General features: G+C 42.4%; 1 protein-coding gene across 2 annotated transcripts; it reads left to right on the top strand.

The window, feature by feature from the left end:
- ENPP5 (ectonucleotide pyrophosphatase/phosphodiesterase family member 5) lies at positions 1–23,519 on the top strand. Of its 2 annotated transcripts, XM_075923384.1 has the most exons (5): positions 28–121; positions 676–769; positions 9,463–10,329; positions 19,854–20,030; positions 22,809–23,519. In XM_075923384.1, exons 3-5 carry the CDS (start codon positions 9,501–9,503, stop codon positions 23,192–23,194), a joined length of 1,392 nt encoding a protein of 463 aa, XP_075779499.1. In that variant the 5' UTR covers positions 28–121; positions 676–769; positions 9,463–9,500; the 3' UTR covers positions 23,195–23,519. The 2 variants fall into 2 exon arrangements, with proteins under 2 accessions (XP_075779497.1, XP_075779499.1); XM_075923382.1 differs by lacking the exon at positions 676–769 and having other exon boundaries at positions 1–121.
- The last annotated feature ends 1,922 nt before the right edge of the window (positions 23,520–25,441 follow it).

Below are 25,441 nucleotides of genomic sequence, written 5' to 3'. Positions count from 1 at the left end.
ACACAATAGGCGGGGCGGAGGCGGGGCTTAGCAGGTAAAGGGGCGGGGCCTCCGATGCGAGCGGCTTGCGGTGGTTGAGCTCGGGGACCTGCCGCCGGGAGCGCGTGACCGAGGCGCTGAGGTACCCGCACCCTCTGCCCCTCCCCCCGCCGCCTGTCCGCCCCCCCACTCCCCGCCCGCTCGAATAGCGGGGCCTGTGGCCCGCGACGTCGGGCGGGGCTGGCTCCATCGCTGCGGCGCCAGGGCATCGCTCCCCCCTTCTGTGCCCCCCGGGGCTACCGACCTGTGGGCGCGTCCGCTGCCTCCGGCCCCATGTATCGGGGTGTCTGGGCAAGGGCCTGGGGGGGCCGCCTCTGAGACTCGCTTCCCTTGGTGGAGAGCTGGGTGCCTGGCTCCTGATCCGGGGGGGAGGGGGAGGAGAACAGGAGATGCCTCCTCCCCCCCGCCGCCCCCACACCCACCCTTTGTTCTGCTTGATCCCAAGGCTCCATGCTGACCCCTCTGCATTTCTACCCTGATCTGCTTGGATTGCAGCTTGTGTTACTGTCTGTGGTCCCTGAACCTATCCGCCTGGTTTGTCTGAATGCCTAGGGCTGCTCTCGGGGACTTCATCCAGGCAAGGTGCATGTGGCAAAAAAAAAAAAAGTTAAAAAAAATCCTGCTGTCATGTTACAGGAAGCAAGACAGATCAGTTTGAAATGACGGGCATGAATGCCATCAGGAGAGCCTGAGAAAGTGCCACTGGGTGGATGATCCAGATCATGACTCGGTACCTATTAATCTTCTTTAGTATTTCATCCCTTTATATCTCAAGCTATGATGAAAGTCTCAGAGGGGTAGCTGTATTAGTCCGTATCTGCAAAAACAACGAGTCCTGTGGAACTTTAGAGACTAACAGATTTATTAGGACTTAAGCTTTTGTGGGTAAAACCCACTTCAGTTTTATGGCTTATGCCCTAATAAATCTGCTAGTCTCCTAAGGTGCCACAGAATTCCTTGTCTCAATGTATTTCATAGATTCATAAGGCAGTAAGGGATAAGAGGAGTGTCATACATTCAGGATCTGTGCTGCACCCCAATTTTTAAATAGTCCCTTGGAGGAACACCCTTCAGTGTACCAGACCCCCAAGGAGTCCCAGCCTTCCTTAAAGGTACGCCATTGTGCCTCTGGGTTCTGAGCATACTTGTTTCACACTATGAACTTTGCCCAGTGAGTCCAACTGTGATAGACTCATGACATCTATGCTTTTCTGGGACCAGTGCACCTCCGCTAGGGAGCCTTTTAAAAACAGAGTAGGATGTATTAGTTAACTAAAACACAGCACAGCGAAGTTCTTAGAATAGCACCATACAGAAACAAAGGTTAAGATATCCTGGCCAAGCCAGTGCTCCATCCAACAAAGGTTTCATGGAATCTATTTGTTGGGGCTATCCTGTTTCTTTGTCAGGCTGTGGTCCACTGTAGAATTAGCTCAGCATAAAGCACTTATTTGCTCCCACCAATGTAAGTGCTGTACTATGCTGACATAATCATTCTACCTCAGTGAGAGGCGTAGGATTTATGTTGGTATAATTAGGGTGATGCAGTGACTGTGCCTTGGTTTTTGGGTGTGGTTCTTGTCAATTTTATAGGTAGGCACTGGAGCCATGAAATTGGTAAGAAAAGCTCCCTGCTTTGAATCCTGTAGTGCTCACAGCTAGGGCTGTTACCCCTGGCAGGTGGTGGTGGGGGGGGGGGGGGAGGGGCGGCGGCGGCGGCGGGGTGTCTCCTGTTGGAGCCTAGTACTGCCTGGATTCCCCTGTAGGAACAAGGTTCCTAGCTCCCCACACCAAACCCAGCTGCCTCCTGGGCTCCCACTTCTCTGCCATATTAAAGAGATGTTTAGTACCTGTTTTGTATTCTTTTCCATAATCTTCATTATCTACTATATATTTGAGAGAGTATCCCTGCTTTTTCAAGAGCTCCTCCAAAATGGTAAGCACTAGGACCATGAAATTCGGTATACAGCTTCCTCTTATAACTTAGGGTTATAACTTAGGGAAACTCAATTAGCTGATTAATCAAAATTTAACATCCCTATTCTGTAGTACAAGTTATCAAGTTCTTCTGTAAAACCTTCATTTTGTCCCAGCTCCATCTTAAATCCATTACTATTTGGTGACTGACAATAGGAATTCATCCCTTTGTATATCTGAAAACAATAATGTTGTTTTCCTCACATGCCCAAATCTTTCTTTTGCTTAGGTCTACTTCTCTGTCACACTTGTTGCTATGCTTTCAAGCATTGCATTGTGAAGCAGAAATTGTAAAAGCCATGAGGCATGGTAATCTTGAGATTAAAACACTGAATTTGTCCTCCGGAGATCCAGCTTGAGTTCTTGACTATGTTACTAGCCAACTGTATAATGAAAATAATACTTTCTGATCACAGAGAAGTGTTTTGAGGATGAATTTGTTAATATTTCAAGGTGTTCATGTATGAGTGCCATATGAGTGCCTATGTAGGTAGTTCACATTAATTGCTAGAAAAAAATCGCGAAAGGGTGTGGGAAAATTTAGACTTTGGGACTTGATTAATGGGATAATAAAAGCTTTGCCATTGCAAGTAAAAAGTTAACCGTTTAAACATTATGTTTAACTGGCTATTTAGGATCCCACGTGTTGGGGGGAGGGGAGCAGGAGCTGTTTGGGCTGGGTCAGGTTGGCAGGGGATGCCTCAGCCCTGGCGGGACACTGGTTCACCACCCGTTAACCCTTTCCATCCGTAATGGCAAGCGATAATGTAAACAGCGCTTTATCTGCAGCAGTGCTCTCCTGTGAACAAAACAAATACTGCTCATGGAGGGAGGAGAGTTTTTGTTGCCAGAGATGTCAACAAACAGTGATTACATTGTTCAACTTTTAATGGTACAGAATCAATCTTTGTCTCAAAGTATTTGATCAGTTTCCCCAGATAGATAAAACAAGAGTTCGGCCTTCTTTTATTCTTCAACTTTGTCTTTTAGGGAAAGTTCAGCTTGAGGGATTACATGCACAAGGATAAACAATCATAAACCTTGTGGATGTAGTCTACTTGGTATTCACTGTAAAACTAATACTGATTTCAGTGGAAGGCTGTATATTGTTGATTTCAAAAGAATGCATAAAATAATGAATGTATTGGATAAAGAGTGAAAGGCAAACTTGCATGATGTACGGATGTTAAAACAGTTAACCAGTTTACCATTTTAACTTGGGGCCTTCTGCCTAGCCCAACCCCCAGTCCAATCATAGCCATGGGGACCTGCTGTGGCATCCTTTTGCCTGGTCCCATCATGGAAGTGAGGTCCCACCACCTGGCATGCTGGCCTCTCTAAGGCGGGGGGGGGGGGCTATTCCAGCATGGCTTGGCTGGCTGCCATCAGAGTTTACCAACAAGCGCCAGTTAATTAGTTAACCAGTAAGAGTACTGGTACCGGTAAGCCTCGTGCTTACCAGTATGCTTACCAATTAATGGTTTAATATCTGTAGCATGAGGTGCCTCACTGATGCAGATATGTAGGTATGAGCTAGAACTGTTTACAATAGTAACAGAACCAGGAAACAACGAAATGCAGTAAACCTGTAGCAAATAGAGAAATAATGGGCTTTTGGGAAATGAGCTGTTGTCAAGGCTTTACAGGAAATATATGCCAGCCTTGTATTGAAATAATAAGTTTTGATTAGGCGTGTATGGGAAGGACAAAACTCAAGCCTTCATTGTGAATAAGGAGCATCACAAGAGAGGATGACTTCATTTTGTGTGTGCTCTGCACCTGCTGCTGTGTATAGAATACTCTTTTCAGGGTTTCTACAGGGCACCTGATTTCATGATGAATCAGCTGATTGGACATAGAGCTAATTTTTATGGCTATCTAGAAACAGGAAGAAAACATTTCCTGCATGCAGCCCATAATAGTCACTGGTTTTAGTTTGCAATGGTCAGATTAAAATGAGAATATTCTCATATCTAGCAAGACATTTCTTGTTTTGTTTTTTCTGTAGTAAGTATATTCAGAAGCCAGTGACCCTTAATTTTTTTTAAAGTGGATTTTTGTTTAGCACTGGACTGATTGGAAAGTGCAGTTGTGAATCATCGGAGATGCCAGTTAATCTTTCTCCCTTTCTGCCTTTTCCCTTTATAAATCAAGATACTTTATATTCCAAACATGGCAGTGGCTTAAGGTGAAAACAGGGTATCTACTAGAACAGGGCTACTCAATACATGGCCCACAGCCCGTTTGTTTGCAGCCCACGGTGTGGCTTGGATTTACGTGGGGCTCAACGCGCAGCCTGCAGGTGGGAACCAAAACAAAAAAGTAGTCAATATAACGGTCTTCTGTTGATATGCGTTTTAGTAGTTAAATTCCTGGACTGTCTTTGCTCATTAAAAGTGCTGTCATATGGGTGGAAATCCGGTAAATATTGCATTTTATTAATACCAACAGAACTGACTTAAATGGGGCCTGTGTGTTGTGTAGTCTTGCCTTAATCTTTGTATTATGCCCATGAGTGTGAAAAGCTGTTTGAATTTATTTGCATATATATTTGCTTGTATATGCAACTACTCTTAAGTTGCTGCCCTTGGCATGTGCTATGAATATCATTGTGGCCCCCGGGGCTTCCAAAGTTGAATAGCCCTTTATGAAAGGACTATATTGTGTAATATATGTAGCTAATCTGCTTTTCAAATAGATATACATTGTGTAAATGGGGTAGGATCTGAGACTAAATAGGGAAATAACAAGTTAAGAATTACTTACACTAACTAGATGTCTTCAAGTCTGCAGAGCTTAATTAAATACATCCTAGAATACAGGCAATCCCCGGGTTACGTACAAGATAGGGACTGTAGGTTTGTTAAGTTGAATTTGTATGTAAGTCGGAACTGGTACATATTGTAGGGGAAACTCTAGCCAAACATTTCTCCAGAGCTCAGTTTTATTCTCCCATACCTCACTTCCCTCAGTCCTTTATTCTCAAGCTGAGGTGTCTGCTGAGAAAAGCCGCTCCACGTCTCCCTGGTCTGCTGGGGGGAAGCAGCTAATGCGGGGTTGCCTCACCCCGTTTGTAAGTAGGATCCGATATAAGTCGGATCCATGTAACCCGGGGACTGCCTGTACTTCAAAGAACTAACTAGCTGAAGAGATCTCTGAGCCAACAGCAATTATCTTTGGGAACTCTAGAGGATGGTGGGAGAACCCAGAGGACTGGAAGAGAGCAAATGTAGTTCTTAACTATAAAAAGGGGAAAAAAGACAACTCTAGGAAATTATAGACCTAGCAGCCTTGTCATTAACAGTGACAAAAGTTAATGGAACAAATAATCAATTTGTAAGCACTTAGAAAATAAGGTCATAAGTAACAGTCAACATGCATTTATCAAGAACAAATAGTGGAAAACTTACCTATCCTCTTTCTTTGAGGCAACAAGCCTTGTGAATGGAGGGAAGCAGTAGATATGAGAGAGCTCAATTTTAATAAGGTTTTGGATACTGTCTCACATGACCTTCACATAAGCGAACTGGGGAAATACAACCTTGACAAATCTTCAAGTACACAACTGGTTAGAAAATTGTACTCAGAGTAGTTATCAATAGATAGTCTAGCTGGAAAGGTGTTTCCAGTGAAGTCCTGAAGAGATCTTTCCTGGATCTGTTTCTGTTGAAAATCTTTAAGTGGTTTGTATAATGACAGAGAGAATGCTCATATGTTTGCATCTGATACCAAGCTAAGTGGGGTTGAAAGTGCTTTGGAGGACAGGATTAGAATTCAAAGTGATCTCAACAATCTGGTGAAATCTTCTGAAATAGGATGAAATTGAATAAGAACAAATACAAAGTACTGTATTTAGGATGGAATGATCAACCGTGGAAATACAGAATAGGGTGACAGGCAATCATTAGGAAAGAATAGTGCAGAAAAAGATCGGGGATTACATTGGATCACAACTAAATATGAGTCGGTAACATAAATAATGTTACCAACAAAGGAAACATCATTCTGGGATGTATTATCAGGAGTGTTGTAAGCACGACATGAGAAGTAATTCTTCCGTTCACTCAGCACTGTTAAGAGCTCAAAGTAGAGCAGCAAAAAATCATTAAAGGTTTAGAAAACATGATATACAATTAAAAAAATTGGGTTTGTTTAGTTTGGAGAAGAGAATAGCCTTCAGGTATATGAAAGGTTATAAAGAGCAGTGTAATAAATTGTTCTCCTGATCCACTGAGGATAGGCCAAAAGCTTTATTTGGACTTGAGTTGCATCAAGGAAGGTTTAGATCAGATATTAGGAAAACCTTCCTAAATGTAAGTATAGTTAAGCCCTGGAACAAATTATCTAGGGATGTTGTGGAATTGCCATCATTGGAGGTTTTAAAATCCACGTTCGACAAACACATCAGGGATGGAAAACATTTTTTTTCAGTCTGGGGTCAGTGATCCACAGAAAAATCAGTCAGAGACTACATAGAAGTGAGAAGCAAAACAAACAAACCAAAACTGAGGCTATATCTAGACTATAAGCCTCTTTTGAAAGAGGCTTTTTCAAAAGAATCTTTCAAAAAAGCCTCTTTCGAAAGGGAACGTCTACACTGCATCCACTTCTTTTGAAAAAGCAGCTTGCTTTTTCGCAAGAGCACCCAGGCAGTCTGGATGCTCTCTTTTGAAAAAGCACAGTTTGCATTAAATAGCGCCTTTTTTCGAAAGAGCACTTTCGAAAAAAGGCGTTCTTCCTCGTAAAATGAGGTTTACCGCAGTCGAAAAAACTGCTGCATTCTTTCGATTTAATTTCAAAAGAATGTGGCGGCAGTTTAGATGCAGGGGAAGTGTTTTTGAAAAAAAGCCACTTTTTTTCGAAAAAATCCTGTAGTCTAGATACACCCTCAGTGACCTGGCTCCCAACAAGCTTAGGGCTTCCCTTAACTGTACAAGGAGACAGCACTCCTGCTTCAGCTTGTGAAGGGGGGAGAAGGAGGGACTGCTGAGGCTCAGAGACTTGCTGTCAGATTGGGGTGTGAATGCCAGTTCTCTCTGCTCTCTGTAACCTCACTGTGGGCTGGATCCAAGTAAGGCGGTGGCCAAATCTGGCCAGTGGGTTGTAGGCTCCCACCCCTGGTTTAGAGAACACTTTGTCCTCTCTCAGTGTATGTACTGGATTTGATGACCTATTGAGTTCCCTTCCAATCCTACATTACTATGCTATGTGGATTTTTTTTTTAAATGTACAATATCTGGAAAACAAAATAACTATCATAATTATCATCAACTAGCATTGACCTAAAATGTGCTTTATATTTAATGTACCACTTTCCCCATTATAAAATGCCCTGAACATATGATATTCCAGTATAAAAATACACTTAGTGACATTTTAATAGTAGCTGCAGCTGACATATACTTGGTGACTGTTTGGTATCTTTATTGCCACAATGTGGTGTTAACTCTTTGTGTCTTTTAGACTTTAGAGTTAAAAGATTTTAATTCCCTCTATCTCCCAGGAACTTGAAATTCAGAGTTGCACTCTGGCACATGATAATTACTCTGCACAGGTTGAACCTCTCTAATTTGCCACCCTGGGGACCTGATTGGTGCCGAACCAGAGAATTTGCCAGGCCTCAGGAGGTCAATATTGTCTAGCATCACTACCAACACTTCCACTGCTTACTGCGCTCTTAGAAGATATATAGGGGTAAATTAGAGCTAATAGCACAGAACACTAGGTGGCTGTAAACAAGCTTTATGGGATTGCGGAAAACTTGGCCACACCCATGAAAAGTAGACATTCAACTAAACTAAAATCATGCCAGACCACAGATGTCACCGAACCAGAGAGTGCCAGACTAGAGAAGTTAAACTTGTGGTATCACTTTAAGAAGCTGCTGTCAAATGTCTTAAAAAAATTTAGTTGCACATATCAGATCTTCAACTTAGATCTAGTGAAAATAATTATTTATTGACTTGAAGAGAAAATATTATCTAACAAGGATTTGGAAGCTTTAACTAAATAGTTTTTTATACGAACATTTTTTTTTAAACCCCATGTAAATCTGTCTTGAGCTTCTAATTTATTTGCACATATACTAGGGGGCTGTGTCTCCTGCTTGCTACACTTGCCAACCCCCATGTCTCTGGGGGTAGGCAGACCCAGCTCCCCCCCCCCCCCCCCCCCCCCGCCATCCACTGGGGAGGGAAGGAGAGAGCCAGCCCTGGCCTCTTGCCCTCCACTCCTGGGTGCTAGGGAGGGGAGGGCTGGGGCCGCACCAGCCCCGGCCTCTCACCTTCCAGCCACCGGGGAGGAGAGGGCCGGGGATGCATCCAGCCCCAGCCTCTCTCTCTCCTTCCCCCCCCCCCCCACCCTGTCCACAGCCCTCCCTGGCCTCTCGGGGCCAACCCCTTCCCCTCCCACCACAGCCCTGATCTCTCAGCCCCCATCTGGCTGCCAGAGGAGGGCTGGGGCCTAGCCAGCCTCAGCAGCTAGAGCTCTCCCCCAGCCACTGGACAGGAAAGGGGAGGAGTGCAAAGTGACATGATGACTTCACTATGTCGTCCAACAGGAAATTTTTCATATATAAACAAATAAATAAATAAATAAAAGATATATTGTCCTATGACCTTTCTCTGTAATGTCACCTCCCAGTGTCAACTGTTGCTTCTAAGTTATTGGGATGATGTTGGGAGTCACTCTCATTCTCTGAGGAATTTCTCACCTCCAAAGCCCACCACAATCTACCTATTTTGGAAACTTCTGGGGTTAAAAACACCAAACTGAGCTCTCGGTCTCCCTCCTCATCACTTACTAACCCTTTTAAAATTAGCCCACTTCTCCATGTAAGTCCAGTCAAACCTTCTGTTTGTCTTCTGGTTCCCGGTGACTGCCCTGTCACAATTTCAGTTATCCCTTTGTGAAGATCTACTCCACAACTGTCACCTTCATGAACCTCTCCACAAGCTCTACACTCTCTGGAGCCTCAGTAGTAACTTCACACACCCTTTTCCATTGCTTTAATTTGATGATTACAGTCTGATTAGAGAAGACAATGCATTCCATTATGAGAGGCAAGAGAAAGTCTTTTTCTTTAGTCTCAAATGTTGGCAAACTTCTCAGGGTGAAAGAGGAAGAATGATTTTTTTTTTTTTATCAAAATGCTGTCTCTACCACAAACTCTTGTATAATGTTGGATAAATAATTAAATCTTTCTGTGCCTCTATTCCTCATTTGTAAAATGGGGATAATACTATTTCACTACCTACCAGAAGTTTTGTGAAAGGAAATCCACTAATGTTTGTGAGGTATTCCACAGTGATGGTAGCCACATTAATACTTCTAGATAAGGTTTACTCTCAAGATTGTTCCAGATTCTCTTACACTGTAGTAAGGATAAGTATTCAAGATAATTCACTAGCAAAAGTGGTAATTGAATTTTGCCTTTGTATTCTACAGACACCATCTTTGTGCCTGCCTGAAAAAGCTTTTCCAAGATGTCTTTGAATTGCTACTGGGAAGTTATGGCAATCTGTGTGATGACTTCTCCAAGCATACTTTCTTTCCAGCAGGACCAGCCCAGAGTATTACTATTATCTTTTGATGGATTTCGATGGGATTACATTTATAAAGTCCCAACACCTAACTTTCATTATATCATGAAGAATGGGGTTCGTGTTAAACAGGTTACTAATGTGTTTATTACAAAAACGTATCCTAATCATTATACAATGGTGACAGGTCTCTATGCAGAGAGCCATGGCATAGTTGCTAATGAAATGTACGATCCTGTCCTGAACAAAACTTTCTCCCTGAACAACATGAACATCTATAATTCAAAATTCTGGGAAGAGGCCTGTCCAATATGGGTCACCAACCAAATGGAAGGACATAGAACTGGAGCAGCTATGTGGCCTGGAACAGATGTAAAAATACATGGAGTCTTTCCTACACACTATCTGTTTTACAATGAGTCTGTTTCATTTGAAGATCGAGTTGCCAAACTTATTGATTGGTTTATCTCCGAAGAACCCATCAATTTTGGTCTTCTATACTGGGAGCAGCCTGATGCAATGGGGCATGTTTTGGGCCCAGAAAATCCACTTATGGGTGCAGTCATTAGTGAGATTGATGGCAAGCTGGGATACCTTGTATCAGAGCTGAAGAAAGCAAAGTTGTGGGACACACTGAATATCATAATAACAAGTGACCACGGAATGGCACAATCCTCTTCAGAAAGGCTCATAGAGCTTGATCAGTACGTGGCTAGAGAGCTGTATACAATGGTTGACCATTCTCCTGTGGTAGCCATTTTGCCAAAAGAAGGTAGGAACTATGACATTAAAATGACAGAATAAAAGCCTTGTGGATCGGGGAGAATGGTAGATGTGGCATATCTTGACTTCAGTAAGGCTTTTGATACTGACTCACATGACCTTCTCATAAACAAACTAGGAAGATACAACTTAGATTAAGCTACTATAAGGTACTTGTATAAATGGTTGGAAAACTATTTCCAGAGAGCAATCAGCAATAGTCAAGATGGAGGCATATATTGAGTGGGGTCCTGCAGCGATCAGTTCGTGGTCTGATTCTGTTCAATATATTCATCAATCATATAGATAGTCAGAGAATACACTTTTAAAGATTGTAGATCATACCAAGCTGTGAGAGATTGCAAATCCTTTGAAGGATAGGATTACAATTTCAGCATGATCTGGAGAAATGGTCTGAAGTAAATAGAGTGAAATTTAATATGGACAAATGCTAATTACAGGCAGTCCCCGGGTTACGTACAAGATAGGGACTGTAGGTTTGTTCTTAAGTTGAATTTGTATGTAAGTCGGAACTGGTACATATTGTAGGGGAAACTCTAGCGAAACATTTCTCCAGAGCTCAGTTTTATTCTCTCACACCTCACTTCCCTCAGTCCTTTATTCTCAAGCTGAGGTGTCTGCTGAGAAAAGCCGCTCCGTGTCTCCTTGGTCTGCTGGGGGGGGGGGGGCGCTAGCTTCGTGTCTCCCTGGTCTGCTGGGGGGAAGCAGCTAATGCGGGGTTGCCTTACCCCATTTGTAAGTAGGGATCGGATGTAAGTCGGATCCTGTAACCCGGGGACTGCCTGTACTCAACTCAGGGAACATCAATGAGTTGAACACATGCAAAATGGGAAACGACTGCCTAGGAAGAAGCACTGCAGAAAGTGATCTGGGGGTCATAGTGAATCACAGGCTAAATATGATTCAGCAGTGAAACCTTGTTTTTTTTGTTTAAAAAAAAAAAAAGGCAAACATTCCAGGTAGGGATGTAATCGTGTAGTTGGTTAAATGATTAACCGATAAGCAAAAGCTAATTGATTAATGCTATCATCTGCATGCATTCCTCCCTCCTCTTGCCCCTCACAGTTTTGTCAGTAAATTTTGATAGGGCTGGCCAGTAGCCTGGCTCAGTTCTGGCTTGCACTGGGTCCGGGGAGCTACCTCTGCTGCGGCTCTGCAGGAAAACTCATTTAGGAGCCTGTAGACAAGCATCCTGGCTCAGTCCCAGCTCGTGCTGCATCCTGGGAGCTACTCCCACTGTGGCTCTGCAAGGAGAGGTGCGAGCTGGGACTAAGATGGGCTGCTTGCCTGCCAGCACCTGAATTACTTTTTATGAAGTGCCTCAAAGGGGGTAGTTGCTGGACAGGGCATAAGTTGGGACTGAGTGCTTGCAGTGCTAAACATTATCGATTAATTTAGTCAACTACACGATTAACTATCGGTCTGCGGACTGACACTGGGCCACAGACTGCTAGCTGCCAGGCTGTGGTGGCCTTGGGAGCTGGGCTTGGGTACACTGCCTAGCACCTCCCTTACCGCTGCGGTTATTTGGGAGAGGCATGTCCTGTCCTGCCTCTCAGCCAGCCAGTGCCGGGGAAGGGCAGGGTCTCTTCTCAGCCGCAGAAGAGCAGTTCATTATGCAGTAGGAGGGCTGCAGAGAGCCCAGCACAGCAGACTTAGGGCTGCCATGACAGGGGTAGCAGCGCTCAGCTGGCGACTGGGAGGCATCACAGGGCTAGGTGAGAGGGGCGGGGCAGGCACGGGGGGCTCTGGGAGTTGGGCTAATGCTGGGAGATATAGGGATGGGGGCTGACACTGGGGGGCTCTGGGATGAAGCTAATACTGGTGGGTTCTGAGGGTGGCTCTAGTGCTGGTGAGCTTTAAGGGGTGGCAGGGCTCTAAGTAGTAGGGGGCTGGCACTGAGACATCCAGGGTGGGGAGCAGGCAATGGGGGACTCTGGGGACAGGGCTGGGACACTGGGGACAGACCTAATATTGGGGGCTGTCACTAGGAAGGGGCCTTTGAGAGGTTGGGGTGTAGTTGAGCTCTGGAAACAGGAGGCTGGTACTGGGGGGAGTCTGTTGGTGGGGGGCTCTTAGGGACAGGATTGTCACTGAGACATTTGGAATGGGGGCTTGCACTGGTGGGTTTTGAGGGCAGGAGGTTGGCACTGGGGGAGTTGGGTGCAGGGGATTCTTGGTTCTGTTGTTGGCACTGGGGGGTAGTGGAGGGGTGGGGAGCTGTAGGGGTTAGAGCTGGGAATGGGGGGCTCTGAGGGCTGGGGCTTTTTATACCGTGGACGGGCAAACCCATTCACAACCTTTTGGTCAACTGCTAATGTTTTATTTGCATATTTGTCAGCTAAAAGGTTGTGAATGGGTTTGCCTGTCCGTGGTATAAAAAAGGTTGGGAAGCACTGAACTACACAACTAACGAATTACATGGAATAAGTTGCCTAGGGAGGCTGTGGAATCTCCATTTCCGGAGATATTTAAGAGCAGGTTAGATAGACATCTGTCAAGGATGGTCTAGATCAGTGGTGTGCAACCTTTTTCCTGGCACGACCCCCGGGAAAATTTTGGTGAGGGGGAAGGGAAGCGCAGCACTTTTAAATGCCATTCTGCTCGCCTGCTGCACCCCTGACCCCACCACGTACATGGAGCCAGGGAAAAAATGGTGGCTGGCCCGCTACTGTGACACCCCCGACCCTCCTGGGGACTTGACTTGATGACCTCTCAAGGTCCCTTCCAGTTCTAGTGTTCCGATTCTTAACCTCCCTAATTCCAGGATGTATTAGTTGAAGTGCTGTAAGCAGGACATGAGAAGTGGTTCTATTACACACTGATTGGGCCTCAACTGGAGTATTATGTCCTGTTATGGGCTCCACATTTCAGGAAATATGAGGACAAATTGGAGAAAGTACAACAAACAGCGCAAAAGCCCCCCGAAACTATTATTTGAAAAAACTGAGTTTAATATGGAGAAGAGAAGACTGAGATGGGATATAACCTTTTATGTACTCGAAAGCTATTGATAAAAGGAGAAAAAGAAAATATTGTTCCCCTTAACCTCTGAGGTTAGCGCAAGAAACAGTTGGCTTAAATTGAAACAAATGTGGTTTAGGTTGGACATTAGGAAACATTTCCTGGAATAAATTGCATACATAGGTTGCAGAATCTACATAACTGGAGACTTTTAAAAACAGATTAGACAAACACCTATCAGGAATGATCTAGTTAATGGCTTAGTCCTGCCATGAGTGCAAGGACTGGACTAGACATTTCCAGGTTCCTTCCAGTTCTGTGATTCTATGAAAACTGTGACTTGAGAGAGAAAATTGACTATCAAAATGGACTTGTTCTTAGAGGCTTGGGTCCTTATTATGTCGTCAATCACATTGAAGCCAGTAGGACTTCTGTCATGAACTGACTTGCATGGGAAAACTTAAACAACAAATGGTCTTGTAGCACCTTATAGACTAACAACAAATTTAGATAGTATCATGAGCTTTCGTGGGTGCAACCCACTTTTAAACTTTGTAGGCTCATGCCCTTGGTTAGTATTTACAGCTGTGTAAAATGGATTTACTCATTTTTAAATTACTGTAATACTCACCATCCCAGAACTCTGACAGACCGTATGGCTACATCTACATTGCGCTCTCTTGTGCAGGAACATATGCAAATGAGGCATAGCGATGAATATTTGCTGCCATTTTAGCTCAAGGGGCTTTTGCGCAAGAAGGAGCAGTCCACACTGCACTCTTGCACAAGAGCCATTCTGCCTCTTATTTTCAGGCGCAAAAGCCTGTTGCGCAGAATGGTGGCTCGTTAAGTATGCGAATGAGGCACAGCGATATTCATCGCCGTGCCTCATTGGCATATGTTCTTGTGCAAGAGAGCGCAATGTAGTCGTAGCCTATGTGTTTAAATAGAAGCCAGATAAAGTGCCTAATAATTGTATCTCATTTCCAAATGTGATGTGGATGAGGATCCATTGGGTTTTCTCCATACTCATACTTGACTTGAATCACCAAGTGCCTCATGCTGGTTTTACTTATTTACCTTCATTGTCTTGCACAGGGTTACCCTGATACTCATCAGCACAGAAACAGAATAGAAATACAACTCTCCAGCAATGACAGTTAGTGCATTTATCTAGGACAGATTTTTTTTTTTGATTCTGTGCTGATTATATAACAGACAAGAAAATAGTGTCCCAGAATTTTTAAATTGAACACAGCCTTCTCCCTTGAAAATATTTTAATATATTTCTCATAAACTTGTATTTTTAACTTACTTCCTACCTATTTTTGTAATTCCTCTCCATGAAATATAAAGACACATTAATAGGTGATCAAGAGCCTGTCTATGTTGAATTTAAAATAACTATAATACAATTTTATAGGAGCTGATTTTAATAAGTGTATTCAGACTTTTGAAATATTCATGTTTAGGATGTAAGCACATTTGCAGCATTGTCCTAGTGCATGAAAACAAAGTGAAGTTCACTAGAATACTTGCTATCCAAGCTTAGTGAACTATAAGCAAATGTTAAAAATACGTTTTTGAAAGCTCTTTGGTTTAATTTCTTAAACATTACTGATGGGTAGGATTTTTAAATGATTTCCAACATGTCCCTTTAATAGGAGTGATATCTTAGTGCTGCAAACATGCTTCCCCCCCTTTTATCTAGAGATCATTTGCTTTAAATACCATCTTTTGTCTGAAGGTGCTGATCTTCCTGTTTTGCATCAGTTCTTAATTTGCTGCTAAGATAAAACTAGTCTTTCATATGCATAGCTAAAATTACTCTTTTTTTTCCTCAATTGGTTTTTAACTCTTTGAATTGTCCAACAATTAACTACAGGTTGAACCTTTCTAGTCTGGCAACCTTGGGACCGGACTGGTGCTGAGCCAGAGAATTTGCCAAACCACAGGAGGTGGCTGTTGTCTCACAGCATTACCAACACTTCCACTGCTTACTGGGCTCTTAGAAGACATTTAGGGATAAATTAGAGTAACTGAGAGCCTGGTGGCTGTGAACAAACTTTATGGGACTGTGGGAAACTTGACCACACCAGTGATAATTGGACATGGAGCTAACTAAAATCATGCCGGACAACAGATGTTGCCAGACTAGAGAGGTTCAACCAGTACTTCTTACTCAGTCATAAGTCACAGCTGGAAGATTTTTTCAATTTTTGTGAGAAATTATGTTTTAAGAAATTAGAGTCAATTCTTGTTATTAATTCTGCAGCTCAAAATTTAGCCACTATTATGTTTAACTTGTTCAAGCCCCTAGACTCAGTACATGTGTCAGAAACAAAGCAGTAGTGCCTGTCTTCAGCAAGTAGAGGGGAAGCTTGTTCTAAAAAGATTGGAATGCAGATTATTTCTGCCAGTGATTAAACCAGTGCTTCATTGTATCTTTTTAGCTAGAGTTGACAGGTTGAAGGCAATGACTTCTATCAAAGGTAAAAGCTAAAAAAGCTTTTAGGTGTTTGCTACTAAGTTGGTATATCGGATCCCTCCCATCAGAACATGCTCTTCTTTTCCCTCTTCCTGTGTGACCTCGTCTCCTGACCTCATCCAAAAAAAAAGCAGACTTGGCCTTTTTCAATTTGGGGCTACCCCTGTTGTATGATATACTTAAAGGATATTTTACTCTTTCTGAGAGAAGTACATCATTCGACATGCTGTTAATTGCAGATTAAATTCAGCCCTTGAGTTACATACAAACGTGACTGTTTAATCTGAGGCTAAAGTTTTATGTCCAGGAAAAGGTTACTATCTCCTCTCAGTCTTACATGTGGCAGTTAGAATGTATTGATGTAACTGAAGACAGAACTTAATCCAGTGGACAGAGGAGAGAAAGGAGACCGATGACCCACTGATAAGAAACATTCTGTGACCTTTTTACTAAATAAGGTAATAGTTTTAGCCCCAAAGACAAACATGTGGTGACGGTTAACAGCCACACTTCCTACTCTTCTGTTTTTTAGGCTGTGAAGAGACTAACTGTCAGGATCTGGCTTGCTGCCTGTTTTGAAATGTGGATGCATGAACCACAAAAAAGTTAGCAGCTTTATAGCTAAATATCAACTAGTGCTGCAAAATGTCCTGCTCAGCTAGAATGAGAGTGACTTTATGACTTGCCTAGCATATGTGACAGCCCTAATTATATTGTAGTAAGCCTACACATGCTGAATCTATTTACTATTAAAACGAGGAAGGCTGCATAGCTTAAATCTTGAAAACTAGGCACATATATGAGCAAGATTTGGAACTGACTGCACCTGTTTTCAACCCACATGTAATTGAAAATCCCTTGTCTATTTAGCCTGCCAAGTCTTGCATACAGAGTTCTTTTTCTGAAACCTTGTTCATATGGTGGAAACACCACCATATAAACAAGGCCAGGAAAGCCAGGTGACTGTTCTGTAATGGCAGATGCCATCTATTATCTGTGTTCTGTGTAAGTGGTGGTAGTATCACTAAGCCCCAATCCTTCTCTCACTGTAGCTGGGGACAGAACTCCCGTTGATTTCAGTAGGAGCAAGATCGGGCCTGTAAGGCAGAGGGAAGCTGAAACCCTGAGCACAGTACTTGTCAAGAACGGAGTTGAGAGTGACACTCAGTTACGTTTATATTTTTTTAAATGGAGTATATTGTATAGCTGGAATTAAGAACACGACCTCAAGAGATGGTTGCTAGACACTTTTATCTATAAGATCCTGTTTTCAGGTGCTTAAACTTGCCAAAATGTAACCACTGGAGGCGATATTTTCCTTGCCCAAGATCTATATCAAGCTGACTTTTTAAAAAGTTCCTGCTAAAACACGTCCATTATTTCAGGGACTATGATTAGAGGAAAATACATTGCTGTGTGTTTAAAAAATGTACAACCATTTTATTGAAGCTCTTGTGCTTCCAAGCTTTGGCACTGGGACTTAAAATTTGGCAGGTGGTTTCTCTGGTTATGTCTACACTGCAGAAAAACACGTATGGCTGGCATGTATCCACTGTCTTAGGTTCATGGGGCTAGGATCGGATGCTATAAAGTTGCAGGATAGATACTTGGGATTGGGCTGGAGCCAAGGCTCTGGGACCCTACAAGAAGGGGGGGGGGGTCTCAGAGCTTGGACTGCAGCCTGAGCCCAAACATCATCTTGGCTCAAGCCATGCAAGCCCAAGTCAGCGGACACAGGCTTGCCAACGGTGTTTTATTGAAATGTAAATATTCCCTCTGGTGTTAGGGATATGCCTTTCACTGTCCCTCAGTCAGGATGTGGTGAAGCAAAGTGGTAGAAGAACGGTCGGGGGTATGAATAAGACCAGAAGAGGATGAAGAGGTGTGTATGTGCAGAAGGGGTCTGGGACAGGGGCCGTTAGAGTAGACAGGGGAACAAAGTGGCTGGGAGCACAGGAGCAGAAAGGTACATAACCGACAGCACACATTTCCCACCGGAAACTGTAATTGATTGCACAGGCAGTTCTGGAATTTCCTGACCTTTGATGTCAGACTTTGTAACCTTAACCTTTTAAAGTATTTATGTAACATAAATCAGATTTATTTATTGATTTTAAACATTTAACAGTATCTGTAAAAATACAGGTCAGTTTACTTGTACACAGGAAGGAGATTAATTTGCTGTGTCCTTAACTTTCTTTATGAATGCTCATGATTTTTCAGAGGTGTTTAAAAAGACCCACATGTTTAGTTGTAATTGAGTAGGGTTTCTTTGGGATTTTCTGTTTTGTTTTTATGTGGTTTTAAGCTGTCCATATTGGGACGAATATAGATACGTGATCTTCGAGCTTGTAATTAGAGATTAACACTCAATGGGCTTTAAAGTAGAATGTAAAATCTCCAGTTCTCGCTGAATCACAGGAGAACACTGTTAAAAGAAAGGGATAACAACAATGGCAGATATTTTTTCAAAACAATACCTGTGACTCCTCCGGTTTTCATTAGTGAAGTTGCTGACATTTTACTGATGCACATTGCTCCTCCTCTGTTACCCTCCCATCATCTTCCTCCACTTCCCATTCCATAGTTGCTTTTGCATCAAACTTTACAACAGAGGTGGGGAACCTCTGACACAGTGGAAACACGCAGTTCATCAGAGTTAGCTGCTGGTGGGCCACCAGATACTTTACTTGAGCATCCACAGGCATGGAGTCTTGCAGATTCCAGTGGCTGTGGTTTGCCATCCCAGCCAATGGGACTGTGGGAAGCAGTAGCCCAGCCCACACCACTTCCTGCAGTTCCCATTGGCTGAGAATGGTGAACTGCTGCCAGTGGGAGCTATGAGGCTCTTTGCCCACGGATGCTTAGGGAAACAAAATGTCTGGTAGCCCACCAGCTGCTAACCCTGACAACCTGCATATGACTGAGGTTCCCCACCCCTGCTTTACAGAAAACAGAAGTAGGTAAATTATTATAGTATGGAAATAGATCTCTAGCAATAGAGGCAGATTTTAAACATTCTGAGACGAAGAATATCTTTACTCCGTGTCTGTTCAGTGCCTAACACAAGGGGTCTTAGTTCATGACTGGGGCCCGAAGCACTACAATACAGATAATAGACAATAATGAACAGAAATTTTAATGCAGTTTGAATATTCAAATTGTGAACGCTGTTTGACTATGTCTAATATTATAAATGACTTTCATCTTTCTTCCCATTCCACCTTATTGCTTATATCTTGTTTGCTGTATTTTGTCTTTAAGTTGTGTAGCTCTTGGGCAGGGATCAGTTATTATATCTTACCTAGTGCAACAATGTCCTAATCTGGATTTGGGTATTAACGGAATATTAACAATAATAAAGCATTTCCAAAGACACAATATATCATTAGGATCAGTTTTGAACATTTTCCCCCTAAAATCATGAGCTGATGGGTTAGCTGAATAGTTGGGAACTAATTCTCATTTGAGGAAAATTGCCACGCTTATAATTTGAAATGGGGGAGATAGAGGAGACAAAGTTCATTAAGGCCAGGTACCAGTGTGGGGTCTGAAATTCTTTTAAAGTAAATACTATGGACTTCTAAAGATTGTTAGTTTTCCATTAAGTAAAAGTTATGTTTTCGGGACTGCTACTGAGCACCATATATGGTTTCTGGGGAAACATGGCAAGTCTCTTTGAAGCTCTGCTCCCTCAGCAATCAGTGTGCACTCAGCAGAATGTCAGAGAAAGTGTCACTTCCCTACTCTCAAGTGTTTTATGCAACTCGGAAGAATCAGTTTCTCCACAAAGGGGCTTATCTACATTCCTCTTAACTGAAGTTAAATACATGAAAGTTTCATGCTGCTGTACACAGTGGTGATAAACCAAGGAGGAGACCATTTTATGCTTGTGTTTTAAATACAAAGAAAAGCACAACATCCGAACTGTTGTAATTCTATATTGAGATGACATGAGAACTTACTGGAATGTCTGTTTATGGTCATATGATTTCATCAGACCTTTACGCTGGAAAAAAATGACCATTCAAAAATTAAGTTCTTGTTTTATTTACTATAAGGGAAACTTGATGAAGTGTATGAAGCCTTGGTCAATGCTCATCCCAACATGACTGTTTATAAAAAGGAGGAGATTCCAAGTAGATTACATTACAGATATAACAGTAAAATTCAACCAATCTTAGCAATGGCTGACGAAGGATGGGAAATCTTACAAAACAAGTCTGATCAACTTTCCCGTAAGTATATTTTTCTTCATTCTGTTTCAGATTTATAATTCTTTTCTATTCAAACTAGCACAATTAAATTATTAAATGCTTGCACACACACCTCAGGATCAAAAGCCCCATAATTGGATTAAAAAGGGTTGAAGAGTCTTCAAACGTATGGGTGGAATTTTCAAAAACCTCAAAGGATGTACAGTCACATTGAAAGTTAAGGGGACTTATGCTCCTTATTCCTTGTAGGGGCTTTTGAAAATACAGTGCTAAAGTGGCTTTAAAAACTTCAGCAGATTACGAATATAACTTGAAAAAGAAAAAAAAAAAGCTGCTTCCTTTTGCAAAAGCTGGGTCTTGGACCTCTTAAGAACTTAGAGCCCAATTCTGTAACGTTGGGTGTTGTGATATGAAGCACTGCAGCTCAGCCTGTTGAGCTGAGGGTGGTTAGTCTCTAATGCAGAAAACAAGGAAATGGCTTTGGAAGGGACCTCTGAGATGGTCTGTTGATTCAGAAATTGGAGAACACTTTTGTTAAACTGAGCAAAGGATATCCTGTCCACAGATTGGCTGATTTTCCTCTCACCTAAATAATTGATGCAAGAATTACTGTATTTGTAAGTATATCAGGATATTCTAAATTGGATATCCATGGGGCTTTGGTCATTACCTTTGTTTCGGTTTATCTTTTAGGGCATGATCCTCTGAGTTTTGGGTCTAAATTTTTAAAAGTGACTCATGCCATTTTTGTGTGCCCACCTTGAGATATTTTGAAGGGGCCTGACAATCAGAAGATGTGTGTATTTTAGCACTTTATGAAAAATATAGACCTTGGACTTTCTTCCATTTGTTAGTGCATCCTCCTCCAGGATGTTCACTATTTTCATTCCATCACCTACCTACTTTGTCTATGAGGAAAGATGTGTTAAAAAGTATGTTTGTGGTGGTCTTTGAAAGATGGTATAAAGTGATATGATACAGAAGGTTATGACCCTAGCCCCTTTCATTGGAAAAACAGCTATTGATGTCTACAAATTTAAACAAAATATTGAGGTGAAGAGATCCATGCAGGAAATCCAATCTTGGGATTTCATTGGTGACTTTTTTTCATTTCTGTGTTAATAATGAAACTGGGTTAATACTGAATGCTCAGTTTGGAGGTGATACTCTCAAGAAGTTTAAATGTTGATTAATGAATTAGATTCTGTCTTATGCTGCCTGTCAACTCTAGGATGAAAAGCTGATTGTCAAAGCACTCTTCACACCTTACTAAATATTTTCACTGTTCATAGTAATCCAACTTTTTCTTCACTTTTCCTCCATGATGCATTATTCACGTGCACACCTTTCTCCTGTTTTAGGGCTGCCTATGAACTCTCAGACCATGATCTTTTTAAGAAAACAGCATTGAAACACTAAGGCTACGTCTAGATTGGCATGATTTTCCGGAAATGCTTTTAACGGAAAAGTTTTCCGTTAAAAGCATTTGCAGAAGAGAGCATCTAGATGACCACAGACGCTTTTCCGCAAAAAGTGCTTTAGAAAAGCGTCTGTGCCAAATCTAGATGCGCTTTTGCACAAAAAAGCCCCGATCGCCATTTTTGCTATCGGGGCTTTTTTGTGCAAAACAAATCTCAGCCGTCTACACTGGCCCTTTTGCGCAAAAGGGACTTTTGCCCGAACGGAAGCAGCATAGTATTTCCGCAAAAAGCACTGATTTCTTACAGTAAGAAGTCAGTGCTTTTGCGAAAATTCAAGCGGCCAGTGTAGACAGTTGGCAAGTTTTTCCGTAAAAGCGGCTGTTTTTCCGGAAAAACTGGCCAGTCTAGACACAGCCTAGTTGTAAGACTGCTCCATGTTTCTGTCTTTGTATCTTTTCCATATTATTGACAGGCATGTTCATAGAAGATAAGTTCAGGGTCTCTCGCTACTCAGAGTTCCAAAAGGCCAAGAGTAAAGTAAAGGCCTCCATTCAGTATGGAACTGCCAACCCTTTAAGCAGGCTTTAGTGCATGATGCCAGTGATTGCGCTCTGAACTCTAAATCCTTGTGAGCATAGGTCTCTCCTGTCTCTGATTACTTGAGTCATCTCTAGCCTCCCCATCAATACAGAAGTTTCCTGCAGTAAATTCTTAAATGCTTTAAGTGACTCCCTTGATTTATGTGAAATGAATGCTGGCCCTAAGACTAAGGGTACGTCTAGACTACAGGGTTTTGTCGACAGAAGTTTTGTCGACAGTATCTGTCGACAAAACTTCTGTCGACAAAGAGCGTCTAGACACATTCAGTTCTGTCGACTAAACAAGCTGCTTTGTCGACAAAACCCTGTAGTCTAGACACAACCCTACATGCAATAACACCTTCTGTCAACAGAACTCTGTCGACAGAAGGTGTTATGCCTCGTAAAATGAGGTTTACCAGCATCGACAAAACTGCTGAGTTCTGTCGACGTTATGTCGACAGAACTCAGCGGTAGTGTAGACGCAGGTATAGTTTTGTCGACAAAAGTCCACTTTTGTCGACAAAACTCAGTAGTCTAGACACACCCTAAGTGAACATTAGGATTCACAGTGTCTAATATTATGGCTATTACTACTTAACATTTGTGTACTTGTTTAGAAATGTGATTAAATTGTTGTTACAATAAATTAGGCCATATGCTTTCCTTTTGCATCATGGATTTTCTGGGAAAAGGTCCAAAGATTAAATATTTCCTACTTTTAGTGAGTAATGGAAGTGTTTTAACAACTTCAGGCTGTCAGTAAGTTTTTGATAACTCACTTTCTCTTCTCTTTCTAGTGGGTAATCATGGATATGACAACATCCTACCAGAAATGCACCCAATCTTCTTGGCCTATGGTCCTGCCTTTAGAAAGAATACCACCAAAGAAGCCATGAGTCTCACAGATCTGTATCCCTTGTTGTGCCATCTGCTTGGCATCAGTCCATTGCCAAACAACGGGTCATTCAGCAATGTGGAAGATCTGCTGCTTAGGGAAGTTCCAAGAGACCCACATCCTAAATTTTATGAACAGGAGTCCTATGCTTATTTTATAGGAGTTTTTCTTGGTAGCACTCTTGTTGTTGTTTTTCTTCTAGTTTTTACTAAACACTTAACCCACCGCCAACTTCCTAGCATGCAGGTGCAACACACTGAAATTTCCCAGCCATTACTACAAGGCTAATATTACTTTCCAATGACGGCATTTCAAGAAAAACTGTGAAAAGTTATTCTAGCTATTTTGAACTTAAAAGTTTTCAGAGATTAAGTAAATGGATCTGCAAAAATAAATACATGCAACGTAAAGTGAGTGCTGATCCATTGGTGCACTGGATAAATGTGTAACATATGCATGTTTTTGTTGCACCATATAACCACTTAATTTTTCACGGGTTGAAAACCCTTCTGGATAACACTGGAAGGATATGTATGTAGATATTTAGTAACCTTAAACCCTTGGATATTTCATCCTGAACTAATATAGGTAAATTAAAATCATTTTAAATTCACTGAATTTGTGGTCTTTATCTTCTGAATTTAAACAAATTACTGATTGATTTAAAAAAACTATTTAAGTTAAAGTGGAAAGGTGGACAGATTAAATGTACACTATAAAAATGCTGCCATTTTGTGCATGCAACATAAATATCACTAGAATAGTTTTAGCACCAGTTGCATAGCCATATAGTCTGAATTCTTTCTAATTATTACATCTAACATAAATGCCTTGATATATTCCAATGGTATTACAGTTGGATAAGTCAGCATTAAAGTTATTTGAACCTCTACTTTGTTCAAATGTTTAAGGCTTCAGTGAGCTAAGATGTTCCATAGGAAAAAAGCTGATTAACAAGAACATACATGGGTCTGTAAGTAGCCACAGGAAACTGGGCTAAATTATCAAAAGGATTAATGCATGTGGCTGTCTGCTGAAGGTAATAAACAACAAAATATTGAACACAGCAGGCCAAAAATCTCTCCTTGACCCCCAGTTTAATCAACTGCAATTCCCCTCATGCCAATGGATTTGAGCCCCCACTGGTCAGCAGTTAGACTGGATCCTTTTAAATAATGTGTCTTTGAGGCAGGGGATGTTTAAGACTTTCTTAGCAGTTGCAGGGAAGTCTGCATTACATTATGGTGTTATAGAGTAATACAGAAAGTTTCCACAGAAACTACCAATAAAATGTGGAGTAATGTAACGAGACCCTCTCCCAGTCAAGAGACCCTGTAATTCTAAGCTCTTTAATATTACAAGTTCTTTATGTAAAAACAGATCTTTCTCTGAATTGTGAAAGGTGGTTTATGCTTGAGAGTAGATCAGACAGAATAATCTGAAATAATGAAGCAAGATAATTTGCAGTAATTCTTCCTTAAAGCAACTCACGGAACAACATTTGCTTGAGGCATACCGTATATACTCGAGTATAAGTCGACCCGAATATAAGCCGAGGCACCTAATTTTACCCCAAAAAACTGGGAAAAAGTATTGACCCGAGTATAAGCCTAGGGTAGGAAATGAGGCAGCCTAGGGTAGGAAATGAGTCGGGGCGAAAGCTGCTCTGGTGCCCCTGGTCTGCTGGAGACCGTCTCCAGCAGACCAGGGGCACCGGGCGGGTTCCCGCGCTTCTGAGGCTTTGCCAGAGCAAAGCCTCAGAGGCGCGGGACCCCCCGCGGCTGCGGCTTCAGTCCGGGAGCCTGTGGTCTGCTGGGGACGGTCCCCAGCAGACCACAGGCTCCCAGATTGAAGTGGCAGCAGCGGAGGTTCCCCGCGCCTCTGAGGCTTTGCTCTGGCAAAGCCTCAGAGGCGCGGGGAAGTGCCGCTGCTGCCGCTTCAATCTGGGAGCCTGTGGTCTGCTGGGGACGGTCCCCATCAGACCACAGGCTCCCGGACTGAAGCCGCAGCCGCGGGGGGGGGGGGGGGGGTCCCGCGCCTCTGCGGCTTTGCCCGCCTCAGTTCTCGAGATGCTGACTCGAGTATAAGCCGAGGGGGGCATTTTTCAGCACAAAAACTGTGCTGAAAAACTCGGCTTATACTCGAGTATATACGGTAATCATAACAAATTCCACTTTTGTAGCAGACATTGTTATAACTGAAACAGGGCATTGTGATCTATAATTCATATTGAGCAGTGTTGTGCATTTCTAATTGATATTACAAATAGGTGCCTGTAGCTCTATGGTGGGCAACCATCAGAGTTCTATGTGTGACACGCGAGACATTTTATTTACTATTGCTCATGCTTTGGGTCACCAGATTCCACTGGTTTCTGGCTGTGATGTTTTTTCCCAGCAGTTTTATTAAAGTGACACGCACATGAAGTGAGAGTGAGGTGCATGCTAATTGCACTTTCTGCATGCTATCAAAGTGCTGCTACAGTTCAGTCAAAATTCTAGGTATGCAAGTGTAGTGAGCAAAACTACTCTATCT

Source organism: Pelodiscus sinensis, chromosome 3 (assembly GCF_049634645.1).
Source record: "Pelodiscus sinensis isolate JC-2024 chromosome 3, ASM4963464v1, whole genome shotgun sequence".
NCBI classification, from domain to species: domain Eukaryota; kingdom Metazoa; phylum Chordata; order Testudines; family Trionychidae; genus Pelodiscus; species Pelodiscus sinensis.
This window is presented reverse-complemented; position numbering and strand designations above follow the sequence as displayed.

Coding starts and splice junctions, on each gene's coding strand:
- ENPP5 (XM_075923382.1), top strand. CDS start 9,501: ATGTCTTTGAATTGCTACTGGGAAGTTATGGCAATCTGTGTGATGACT. Junction 10,330..19,853: donor AGCCATTTTGCCAAAAGAAG/GTAGGAACTATG, acceptor ATTTACTATAAG/GGAAACTTGATGAAGTGTAT. Junction 20,031..22,808: donor CAAGTCTGATCAACTTTCCC/GTAAGTATATTT, acceptor TTCTCTTTCTAG/TGGGTAATCATGGATATGAC.